Source organism: Calypte anna, chromosome 3, assembly GCF_003957555.1.
Source record: "Calypte anna isolate BGI_N300 chromosome 3, bCalAnn1_v1.p, whole genome shotgun sequence".
NCBI lineage: Eukaryota > Metazoa > Chordata > Aves > Apodiformes > Trochilidae > Calypte > Calypte anna.
In genome coordinates this window covers 77,586,138-77,599,243 of record NC_044246.1, presented here as the reverse complement: position 1 = coordinate 77,599,243, position 13,106 = coordinate 77,586,138, and the positions used below count along the sequence as shown (strand labels likewise).

Here is a 13,106-nt window from a genome sequence, read left to right as displayed (position 1 = left end):
GCGCTGCTGCTGCCTTTTCTCACGGATGCTGTCTGCGTGCATTCTGCTCGTTCCCCTTCCCATCCTCTGACCTGAGAGACTGATGTGGATGTCTTAATTGGGGGAGTGCAAAAAGTGTCTGCCCTGTTTTGTAGCCTGAAGCAGGTTTGGTCATGTTTTGTTATTAGGAAGATTTCTAATGCTTATGTGAACGAAGTGCTGGAAGGGTGGTGAAACACTGAATATATTAAGTATTCTTATTCCAAAATACTGCCCTTAGTCACTGTTCAGTTGAAATAAGACAGTTTTAACAGAAATTAACAATTTCATCAAACTGGGTTTTAATTTTTGCAAAACCAAAGTTAAAAACAAGGAGGAAGGATAAATGTGTAAGAAAAGCAATGTATCCTTCTAAGTAAAGAGAACGTTTCCTACAGTATAATTTGCTTTGAAGAAACAAGATTATTAATTTGATTTTATTATAATTTGATACAATTGCTTCTCAAAAGTTAATTCAGCAATGATGAATATACAGGTTTTTTACACTTTGTATAGCAGGTAGCCACAAAATTTGTCTTTACAGTCACTAGAACTAATTACTGTTGTTTCACAAGTTTTTGTTTTCAGAGTTGACCCCGTGACAAACTGAACAGCAACTTGAGAAGTTCTGTAGCAAGGTCATTCAAACATTTGTCTCTGTTCCTTGCCTTTAAAGTGTAATGGATAGAAAGGAGAAGGTAACAGAGTTACCTTGCCTTATTCTTTTTTCTTGCCATGGCATCTCATTTACATCTTTCTTTTCTCAGTTGAAATGAATATGAGGGAAGGACCGAAGCTGATTTGAAACTGTTACCTAATTTTTCATTGCCCAGTGTTAGGCCTGATGGGTTTTGCTTCCTAAAGAGGCTGACCACTTTTTGGCTCTCTGATTTTAGCTGAAATTTTAAGTGCTCAGAATCAGTGAAATTCATCCTGGCTCCAAACATGGAAGGACTTAGAAAAAGTCCTGACAGATGGAGGATTTCCCAGTGGTTTTAGAAATAAACTTCAAAATCAGCTGTTGTACATTAAACAGGAAAAAAATGAAGAGGGAACTCCTTTATTAAGTTAAACCACCTCTTGCTGGTTTTCATTGTCCTTAGATTCTAGGGAACAGCCTCTCCCATCACATAATGGGCAGCAGCTTCTAGCGACCACTAAAAAGTTGTGCAGTCTCTCTAACTCTGCATATGCAGTAGCAAACTCTTTAGGACTGAAGTGGAAAGATGAACCTGTGAAGGCATTTCTTTTCCCAGTGCTTCCTTGGGACTGCTGAGTGGTGGAAATGCTGTTGGTCAGATGAGCCTTTGAGTGACCAAGTACTCACTAATGTGCTTCTCAGAACTCTACTGGTCATCTACAAAATAGGACAGAAGTCTTTACATCCCATCACAACAAACTTTTTTGGAATTTAAATGGAAAAAACCAGGGTGTTAGAGGAGCACGATGTCTGAGATGGCTTTGTGCTAGAGCAGCAATGATGAGCTCTCTGGACCTCCAGACTGTGAATAAACTGAGTTAAAAGGTTCTCCAGAGACCTTGCCTTCTTTCCTCCATCCCATCCTTCTCTACTTGCTGCTCCTTCTGCTACCACTGTCTTGGTAGCAGGGAAAATATCTCTCCACCTCTCTTCAGTCTGGCCTCTACATGATGGCTTCATTAAGCACTGGGAGACACCTTGGGAAGCTTGGCTTGGTCTGTTTGAAGAGCAGAGAGCTAAAGCAGACCAACAGAGCTGAAATGGGGTACCAAAATGTTCACATGAATGCAGATTGCAGGGGCAGCTGACATGCTTTCAGGCCACCCTCTGCCTTACCCTGCCCTGTCAAGGATTTCCTCACGTAAGTTAATACCCATTTATACACTACAAGTGGAAAAGATTGTGTGAGCATTTGTGATGTTTTCTCAGCTTGGTAGAAATACAAGTGGAAAGGGCAGTGCAAACATCAGTATAGTTTTCAGTAAATAAATGTTTCAGGGGCTTTTCACATTTGCATGCTCTGTTTAAAAGCATTCTGAAGTGAATGGGGTTTGTTTGAGGGAGAGTTGGGTTTTTCAAAATCACTGAGCATCTTTCCCCTGATAACTGAAACTTGGTTGTATTTTCCAAAATATTGTAAACCACTTTGGGTAATGGCTTTTCATATCAGCTATCAGTGCTAAGCATGATTTTTATAGTTACAGTTTGCTACATTTGGTATATTCCAAATATAGTCATGAAGTTTATGATCCTTCAGAAGGCAAGACAATGTCTGGTGACCACTGTTCATAATTTCTGTTGCAAATGTAGGCAAGAACTAATGGTTCTTGCTAAGCTAAGGTCTAGTTGCAGTTACAACTTTTACCAGCTTTTACCATTTACAAATAAAATAAATTTCTTCTGAAGTCCAGTAATGTCCATTGGAGATCTGGTATGAAACTGCTGCAGTGTGTTTCAAAAACACAAAAATATTTTCCACCTGTAAGTGATAACTCATGTTTAATTCTTGCTCTGGTCTGTGAAGAGACACTGAAAATGGTGCATAGTGCTTTCTCCTTTGCATCTTAGTGAGTGAACTTGTACATGCAGAATAAAACAAGAAAAAAATGTAGGTGGTTAAGCAAAGTCTGTAGCTTTATTGATTCAATGAATTGATCAGCCTTAAAGACACTGCTAAACCATCCTGTTGGTTAATCAACAGAGTTAATCCAGCACAAGTCAGAAGTCAGGACTGGTAGGATGAAGCACAGGAATGTAATGATAGCAAAAGACATAAAGACCAATGGCCAGACCTGCACTTGAGCCACAACAACCCCATGCAAGGCTTGGGGAAGAGTGGCTGGAAAGCTGCCTAGAGGAAAAGGATCTGGGAGTGTTGATCAGCAATTGTCTAAATATGAGCCAGCAGTGTGCTCAGATGGCCAAGAACATCACCAGCATACTGGGTTGTATCAGGAACTGTGTGGCCAGCAGGACTAGGGAAGTGATTGTCCTGTATTTGTCACTGGTGAGGTTGCATCTCAAATACCATGTTTAGTTTTGGGCCCCTTACTGCAAGACGAATGTTGAGGTATCCAGTCCAACAATGAGGAGGTATCCAATGAAGGGCAACAAAGATGAAGAGTCTAGAACACAAGTCTTATGAGGACCATCTGAGGGAACAGGAGTTGTTTAGTCTGGAGAAAAAGGCTGAGGGGAGACCTTGTGACTCTCTAAAACTATGTGGAAGGAGGTTGTAGCAAGGTGGTGTCGGTCTCCCAAGTAACAAGCAATAGAACAAGAGGAAATGGCCTCAAGATGCACCAAGGGAGGTTTAGTTTGGATATTAGGACATTTTTTTCACTAAAAGAGTTATCAAGAACAGGCCGTCCAGGGAAATGGTTGAATCATCTAAGGATCTGTAGATGAAGCACTTAGGGACATGGTTTATTGATGGACTTAGTAGTGCTAGGTCTATGGTTGGACTTGATGATCTGAAGTTTATTTTCCAAACTTTCTAAATGCTGCTCCATGTGTGTTAAAAATCTGTCTGCAGGCTGTAGAGGGATACAGGAGACACAGCTCCCGCATGCAGCAGGGACCATGCCAGTGTCCTACCCAAGTTAGGGTCAAAAGCATCTTCCTTTGTGGTACAAAATCAGGGAACAACATTGTCCTGGGGTGTTTGTAACTGAGGTGGTTAACACTTCACACAGTCATGTGTAAAAGGGTTTGCTGTTTTATTTCTCCCACTTACTATGAAGGGGTAGTGTCATCATTTTGAACACTGGACAGCTGTAGGGCACCTGGCCTTCAAATACTGTGGGAGGGACAGACAGCAAGGAGAGGGAGAGGCTACTTGGACGTTGGTGACAGCAAAAGATGGGGATGACTCAAGCTGCATATTTTGACATGATATGTATGGTAAACTGTGAGGAAAGGAGGTGCTGCACAGACCTCAGCAGTGCCTTCCACAGATAAGCAGGCACTACATTACCCCTCTCCACAAGGAACCTGAGCAGATCTGCCTGCTTCCATGCTGTGTTCTCTATGATGAACGCTGGAGACTTACTGATGAATGCAGATAGTCCAATTTTATCAAGATATTTCTCCCATCCTCTCTAAAAAAATACAAACTGGGACAAAAAGTACAGGGGCATTTGGACTGAGGGTCCCAAACTCTGGGCTTGTCAGTGTTTTAGCTGTATCTAGCCCTGTGTATTGTTGTTACAGCTCTCCTCTTTTCTTTTTGATCCAAACATCCTTTCACCCTCTTGACAGTCCAGAGTGCAGTTTCCCTGGATAACAAGCTGAAGATCCATGTTCTCTGGGGTACTTTTAGTGTAGCATTGGCACCCATGCAGGTCTGCATTACTTAGCAAACATTAGCAGCAGTAGTCAGAGAAGAAGCCTGATAATAAATCAGTTGTAAGGGTTGAGAAGGGACAGCATCATATTGCAATTCTGCTGAAATTCCACTTTAACCACTGAGGTAAAAGAGTTGCACGTGGATGGAAAAGGAGAAGCAAGCTTAAACTTGGCTTTATTTTAGTGTTTAGAAGAAACACTGAAAAGGTGTAGAGTTTGTTACTTTGGCATCTGTACAGATTTAGATGCTGATTTCCCACCCATCTCTCACAGAACCATAATTTAGAAGCCCTTTCCCTGGACATGGAAAAGTATTGTCAAGTATCTTTTGTGGAAGTTCACTTGTCAAATGTTGGGTAGTCCCACTGTGTAAAAGCTGAGGCAGGATAAAATGCTGCATGGCGTTTCCTACCTTCTTCAACACAGACAAGTTAGCAAACTCACCTCCACACATTGGCACAGTTACAGTGCTTTATTTTTGCTTTTCCCAGAGGGGCTGGGCTAGTTATTCCCCACTGCTGACTTCTCTGCAAGGCAGTGACAGCGGTAATGTGTTTTTTTTATCCTTTGGGAGATGGGTCTTTTAGAGCACCACCAGGTTAGGGCACACGTTTCTGTCACGACAAATAATAATCTGTGGGAGGATGCATGCTGTTTATTTAAAAATGTAGCCTGGGGGAGATGAGGGAGTTTGCAACAGAAACTTTTGTATGAAGCAGTGTGATAGAGCAGCCAGGAGAATATATTGCATGCTAATAAACTCCCTTCTTCAGTGTGAAAAGTGCATGCTTTGTGAGTGGCAGCGGGTCGTTTTTTTACCTTTTGACATTCTAACTTGACCCATAATGAGGCATCCACCAGCATGCCTTTTCAGTCCTTTCCAAAGAGCTGCCAAACCTCAAGAGATTTTTTTGAGAATAATCTGTGACCCAGCAAGGTTGGCTGTAAGGTTTGTTTGTTTTTCTCTCTCCCGCTGGTTCCTACTATTCTCTTACTCCCACATCCTATGCAATTCGTGTTTTCAAATGCATTCTTCAGCCTTCTCCTTCCCTACCTACTGCATCCTGTGTTCTGCTTTCTGACTTCCTTCTCTTTTCTTACGGCTTTTCTTTCCAGTTCCTGTTCTTTCTGGTCCCTGAGGAATGAGGAGTGAAACATTAACAGTTGCTGGAGGGCCAAGTTAATATGGCTGTTGGTGTAAGTGTAGAGTTCAGGTGAGGGCTCCGGGAGACATCCTTTGTGTACAACATTGCTGGGGCAGCAGAGAGGGATGTGTATCTCTGCTTTGCCAACTAGCAACTGCAGTCCAGCATTGAAGATAAAAATACAGATAAAAGTCCATCTTTGCTAAGAGGTGGATGTTCCTGTTACTGAGAGTTAGTTAACAGGTGGTAAATTGCCTCCCTGTTATCACTTCACTGCCTGTCTCGGTTGCAAAGGAGTTTAAAAGCTTCAGATATAAGATAGGCAAAGCAAGTGGATATGAATCATCAGATGTCTCTTGATAGGGAATATGGGACTTGCAGGTAATTTGAAAGTGGCTTGAGAAAGTTGTCATTTCACACATTTCACACAGTCCTTTTTAAGTCGTATTTCTACTTTTACAGTAAGGCTGTTCCATTGTTAGGGAATATAATCCCTGTGTTATCCATACCTCTTTTTCAGTGGAGGATCACCAGCCTCATGAACCTGCTCTTACAATATATGCAGGCACTTCCTGTGCTGATGTCAACATAGCTTGGATATAAATCAGAGATATAAAATATATATATCACAATTTCTCCATTGAAATGTCACATGGGTAGAGCTGGAAAATTTAGGCCTTTGTTATCTTTCTGAGGATACATTTAATTTACCTCTTGTAATCTTTTATGTTGTCTGAAAATAAAGAAGAACGTTTTCCAGGTGAGGTTAGCTGTGGCCACAGATTTGCTTAATCTGACCCTTGCAGTCAACAAAATCTACTTTTGTAAATACAAATGTGTCTGGAAAAACAAACCTTTTAACATAATAGTCACTGTGCTGACAAATTCATCTTCCTGATAATTTCTTACGCCTGTGATGCTCAGATTGTTGTCAGTTGTGTGCTAATGTAGTTCTCTATCCTGCTGGTTTATTTATAAGTAGGATCAATCCACTTATGCATGGCTGCATGTAGCAATTGTTTTCTTTGGTTTTTTTTCATCTTGTGCATTTTTGTATATTAAGGACACAGACAGAATCTACCTTGTAAAACAAGTTTGTTATAAATGGTTTGGTGAGTAGATATACCTGTCCTTTTGGGATATTATATATTTCTACTAACATCAGCCTAACAAAGAAATAGATGTGAAGGACTTAAAACCTGATGTATTTTTTATCTATACCTATATAAAATGTCACTGTGTTTCAGATTTCTAGATGATTTTTTAACTTCCATAATTTCAAGTATTTGGCTCAGGAGTGTAACTGTATTAGATCTTGAAAGATTACCTACCTTTGAAAAAAAAAAATGAAGGTGATTTAAAAATGGAGACATACACCAATATATACACAAATATTTTAGTTTAATGCATCTCTTCTAACCTTTTTCAGGTTGAAGAAACTTCTTGAGCAGGAGAAGCTCTATCAAGCCCGGAAGGAGAAGGAACATACAAAGAGACTCAATAAACTAAGGGAGGAACTAGTCAAGCTCAAATCATTTGCACTCATGCTGGTGGATGAAAGACAAATGCATATTGAACAACTTGATCAACAAAGCCAGAAAATACAGGACTTAAATCAAAAATTAAAGGAGGAAGAAGAAAAGCTTAAAATTATTAGTGCAAAAACAAAAGAAGATGGGAAAAAACTGATGAGGTTAGAGGCAGATCTTGAACACAAAACATCATCATTTTCTCAAGAACATGAGGAGATGACTGCTAAGCTGGCTAATCAGGAGTCACATAACAGGCAGCTAAGACTTAAGCTAGTGGGGCTGACTCGCAGAATAGAGGAGCTAGAAGAAACAAACAAAAATCTTCAAAAAGCTGAGGAGGAACTTCAAGAACTAAGAGATAAAATAGCAAAAGGGGAATGTGGGAACTCTAGCTTAATGGCAGAAGTAGAAAACCTCCGCAAGCGTGTGCTTGAAATGGAAGGGAAAGATGAAGAGATCACAAAAACTGAATCCCAGTGTAAAGAGCTGAAAAACAAACTGCAAGAGGAAGAGCACCACAGTAAAGAGCTGAAACTGGAAGTGGAAAAATTGCAGAAAAGAATGTCAGAACTAGAGAAGCTGGAGGAGGCTTTCAGTAAAAGTAAGTCTGAATGCACGCAGCTACACTTCAATTTGGAAAAGGAAAAGAATTTGACCAAGGATTTGATAAATGAGTTGGAAGTGGTGAAGACTCGAGTGAAAGACCTTGAGGCATCAGAAAGCAAGCTGGAAAAAGCTGAAATAAGCTTAAAAGATGACCTGACAAAGCTGAAGTCATTTACTGTAATGTTGGTTGATGAACGAAAAAATATGATGGAAAAAATAAAACAGGAGGAAAAAAAGGCTGAGGGTCTAAACAAGAATTTCAAAGTTGAACAAGGGAAAGTTATGGATGTAACAGAGAAACTGATAGAAGAAAGTAAGAAATTTTTGAAACTGAAATCTGAAATGGAGGAAAAAGTGTCTAGTTTGACAAAGGAGAGGGATGAGTTAATTGGCAAACTAAGAAGTGAAGAAGAAAAATCCTCTGAACTAAGCTGTAGAGTTGACCTGTTGAAGAAAAGAATTGATGGTATAGAGGAAGTAGAAAGAGAAATTACAAGAGGTCGAGCGAGGAAAGGACTGGAGCATGGTTGTCACGAGGACAACAAGATAAAAGAACTTACTGTTGAAATTGAAAGACTGAAAAAACGTCTCAAGCAATTGGAAGTGGTTGAAGGAGATTTGATGAAAACAGAAGATGAATATGATCAGCTAGAGCAGAAATTTAGGACCGAGCAGGACAAAGCTAACTTTCTTTCTCAACAGCTGGAGGAGATGAAGCTCCAGATTGCCAAAACCAAAGCAATAGAAAAAGGTGAAGCAGTGAGCCAGGAGGCAGAGTTGAGGCACAGGTTTCGTCTGGAAGAGGCCAAAAGTAGAGATTTGAAAGCAGAAGTTCAAGCTCTTAAAGAAAAAATCCATGAGCTAATGAACAAAGAAGACCAGCTTTCTCAGCTCCAAGTCGATTATTCAGTTCTGCAGCAAAGGTTTATGGAAGAAGAAAATAAAAACAAGAGCATGGGGCAGGAAGTTCTGAACCTAACAAGAGAGCTGGAACTTTCTAAGCGTTACAGCCGTGCTCTGAGGCCCAGCATAAATGGACGAAGAATGGTTGATGTTCCTGTGGCATCCACTGGTGTGCAAACAGATGCTGTAAGCAGTGAAGCAGCAGAAGAGGAAACTCCAGCAGTGTTTATAAGAAAATCCTTCCAGGAGGAGAATCACATCATGAGCAATCTGCGACAAGTAGGTCTGAAAAAACCCATGGAGCGTTCTTCAGTGCTTGAGAGATATCCTCCAGCAGCAAATGAGCTTGCGATGAGGAAATCTTGGATACCATGGATGAGAAAGAGGGAAAATGGGTCTCAGGCAGCTCCTGATAAAGGAACCCGGACCCACAGCAGCCCAGCTCATTCTGGAGAGGTTGTCCTTTCACCAAAGCAGGGTCAACCTCTTCATATTCGGGTGACACCAGACCACGAGAACAGCACAGCTACCTTGGAGATAACCAGTCCAACCTCAGAGGAATTTTTTTCAAGTACCACTGTCATTCCTACTTTGGGAAATCAGAAGCCACGAATAACCATCATTCCCTCTCCAAGTGTTATGCCCCAAAAAGGGAAAGGCAGCGAAAGTCCCATGGGCTCAGATCGTTCCATGTCTCCTGTCACTATTACAACATTCTCCAGGGAAAAGTCCCCAGAAGGAAGGAGAACACCCTTCGCTGACAGACCTGCTTCACCCATTCAGATTATGACAGTATCAACATCCGCAGCACCGGCAGAAATCTCCGTCTCTCCTCAGACACCAGATATGACCATGGGAAGGGCTGTCTTCAAAGTAACACCCGAAAAACAAACCGTCCCAACTCCAGTCCGCAAGTACAACTCCAATGCCAATATCATCACCACAGAAGACAACAAAATTCACATCCATTTAGGCTCCCAGTTCAAACGCTCTCCCAGTGCTGCTCCTGAGGGTGCCAGCCCTGTGATAACAGTCCGGCCCGTGAACATTGCGGCTGAAAAAGAAGTTGTGACTGGGACTGTCCTTCGATCACCCCGGAACAACCTGTCCTCGAGAACTGCAGCAAGCAAGGTGACAAGTACTATCACTATAACACCTGTTACCACATCTTCCACACGAGGAACACAATCAGTGGTAAGCAGCATAGTCTCGTGATACAGTCATCATAGTGAGGAGAAAGGAAACCAGAGTTTGGGTTTGAAACATAGGAAAGAATGGGAGGGATGAGTAGAAAGTTTTGACTTCCTTGCATCTGTTTCAGATACAAGCTAGACTATAAAGTTAGAATTTGCCTGATGTATATATTTTTGTACCAGTGTTGAGTGCTCATATACTTTTGACATTATCTACCAAAGGAGTCCCTTCAAATTTCTTTCAAAGTTATTTTCATAATGGCAATCCTATAAATTTGCAAGTAAGAGACAGAGAGGGACAAAGAATGATGGAGATGACACAGCAGGAAACTGTTTGTGTTTGTATTTTTATTTTTGGTGAATGTAGTTTCTGACTTCTGAAAATACTCATAATGATTTTTGGACCAGCTGGTGGGTCTTTACAGCCTTATTGTGCAGGCTGGTATTTCTTTGGTAGAATCATGGTATAATTCAATTAGTATCTGCTCTACTACTGAAGACCAAAGGAATAGATGGGCAGAAATGGTATCATTGCTTACAGCTCCAAGCCTCTTTCAGCTAGTGAATAGCAAAACTTCACATTGCTCTGAGATGTTCAGTTTCTCTAAGTGCTGTATTACAGTAATTCTTCCTCTGGTGTATTTTTTGCTGCTCTCTCTGTGTCTCTGTGGTGGTTCCCTGGCTTCTTTTTTGTTTTTACATCAGTCTCTCACCTCTGTCTTTAAACATACTAGACAGCATTTATTGACAGCCCTCCCCCTGGACTGATTATTGGACATGGTTTTGCATTGCTCAAATTGCCCTGGGAAAGAAGAATTTAGCCAAAATATAAAACCAGCAGTATTGTGTTAGTCCAAAAGCTTACTTAGCTAGACAAAGTCTGTAGCAGATGCTTTAGGGAAGATTATTTAAAGTGGGTAAACATGCACTAATGTTTCCCTCAGCGTCTGTTCCTAGTTTTTGGCAATAGGTGGGTATTTCTTTCTGAACCAGGGACTGTAGCCACATCTTTGTGTTTAATAGACCGTGGCTGAGTTTTCTTCCATTTATTCTTCTAATTGCTTTTTGAACTCATTTATACTGTTGTTTCCAGCAACATCGGGGGGCAGTGAATTTCGTTGTGGGCTCTGGGAAAAATGCTCTTTTGTTTGATACCTTTTATGCAATACCTTCATTGGTTGCAGCCTCTTTCTTGTATCTTGACAAATACTGAATAGTCATCCCCTGTTCATTTGTCCATGCTGCTCAGGAGTCTGCAGACCCCTACCACATGTCTCTTCAGGCATCTCTTTCCAAGCTGAAATGTCAAAGTGTATTTAAAATACACTCCCACACTTTTGGAGAGAGGCTGCCATTCCCATTTAAGCGTCCTGACTTAAGAAAATTTGCATTAATCATATGGATCTGTTTGGGATCACATGTGTGCTCTCTCTCTTCCCACATATGTAAGGTGTTGTAGATTCTTTACAGCATTTTTCTACATTATTAGAGACAACTGTTCATTTTTTTCTTTTTTAAGTCTTGAATTACTTCATTTACAAACTCCTTTGTCTCTCAGAAGCTTAGAAAACTTGTTTTTTACGAGTTCCCCATTCTTTTTTTACTAGATGTCTGTCTCTACTGTGATGATGCACTGAACCATGGCGGACAAAACTTTTTTGTTTTGTTTTCATCTGGCTAAAAGTGGCTTCTTTCTTCACTTCATCCTCCCTGATTTGAAATGCAAGGAAAATAGTCCAGGCATAAGATTTACTTTATCTCATGCTTTTAAGATCCCTAGTCAGGTGAACAGGGAACTTATAACAAGCCCAAATATGCCTTTTCCTCCCTAACCTGGAAAAAAAAACCAAACAAAAAACCCAACCCCAAAAAATGTCTATGTTCACCATCTGTTTTACAAATGATGACTTCACAAACACATTTCAATACCCCTAGTCAGAAAAAAAAAACATTGTGATCATTTACTCTGTAACCCTAGAAGAAACCAACACTGATATGATTTCGAAGGTTTAAGTTCATAAAATCAAAGACAAACTGAAAGGCAGCTGCTTTCTTAGCTCATTGGTTTTAGTTTTTTTCTTAACTCTCTTCATACAAGATGCTCTGTACAATGTACTAATGTAGTGCCAAGCTACAAAGGGGAAAGCACTTCTGAAATTCCTAGGTCTTATACCTTGCTGTATCAAATTTGCAGTTTCACATTTAAAAACATTTAACACTTCCAAATTGAATTTATAGAGCTGAAGTTAATTTTAAGGTACACACACAGTATTTTGGTGTCCAACCTGTGCTGTGGTGTCTCCCTGCGTAAGTGAATCCAAAATCAGAGACTGTGGTTTCATGATGGACTATCATGATTTTTGAATCCCATGATTTAAAGGGTGTTATGGTTGTGTTGGCTTACACTGACATAAGCTCTAGAGCAGCTAGAGATTTTTTATTTCCCCAATCCAGGTCCTCTTTGGATTCTGCAGCAGTTTTGATTTAGGTAAAATGAGATCCTGATCCAAAAAAAGTGACACAGGCATCTGAGCAAGAACTTGGGAAATTTTTGAGCACTTAAGAATGGCATCAGTCAGTGTTTGTGCCAGTCCACTGGCACCTGAACTCACTGGACCCAAATGTTTTGGAGGCACTTCATGCTCTTACTTGCTGCAGAAGCCCAGGGCTGGCCAGCTGAGCAGTTGGCTTTATCACACCATCAGTGCCCCTCAGAATGGTCTGGTCCCATGGGGTTTCTGTGGCAGGAGCTGATATGATGGAGACTGTGTAACCAGTTGCACTGAATTCAGCATTTAACAGAATTATTGCTGCTTTGATTTAAAAAAAAAAGAAAAAGAAAAGAAAAGAAAAGAAAAGAAAAGAAAAGAAAAGAAAGAAAGAAAGAAAGAAAGAAAGAAAGAAAGAAAGAAAGAAAGAAAGAAAGAAAGAAAGAAAACAAACAAACCCCCAAATCCTCAGCTAGTAACTGCCATTTATCTTACAGACTATGGGACTATGGATTTGGATAATTACCAAGAGAAGTTAAAATAAATGAGGTTTGGTCAACCTTGGCTTGATTCGAGTCAAACACACTCACAGGAAAATACTTGGACTGCCCTAGCAGACCTAGCAGATAACTTTTTTTGTTGCAGATAGACCACAGCACAACCAAAAATGAAAGGCTATGAAACCACTGGATATGCAGACCAAAACAAGCCTGGAACTGTAACCTGGTTGTTAGTCTTGCCTTAGTACATTAGCTGGGGTCCCTGTGTGCAGCACACTTCATGCAGTTTTCAATAAAACCCCCACAGAATAAAAACAAATATTCTTTGGGTAAAAAAAACCCCTATGGTACCTGCATCCTGGTTTTGTTTTGTTTTATTTAGGCCTTATATTT

At 40.5% G+C, this 13,106-nt stretch overlaps 1 protein-coding gene across 4 annotated transcripts in view; it reads left to right on the top strand.

Moving 5' to 3' along the window:
* FILIP1 (filamin A interacting protein 1) overlaps positions 1-13,106 on the top strand; it is a 106,564-nt gene that overhangs the window by 80,675 nt on the left and 12,783 nt on the right. For all 4 annotated transcript variants that reach the window (XM_030447073.1, XM_008490611.2, XM_030447071.1 and 1 more), the window contains exon 5: positions 6,920-9,725. In XM_030447073.1, the coding sequence (XP_030302933.1) occupies positions 6,920-9,725 (2,806 nt within the window). The remainder of the gene's footprint in view (positions 1-6,919; positions 9,726-13,106) is intronic.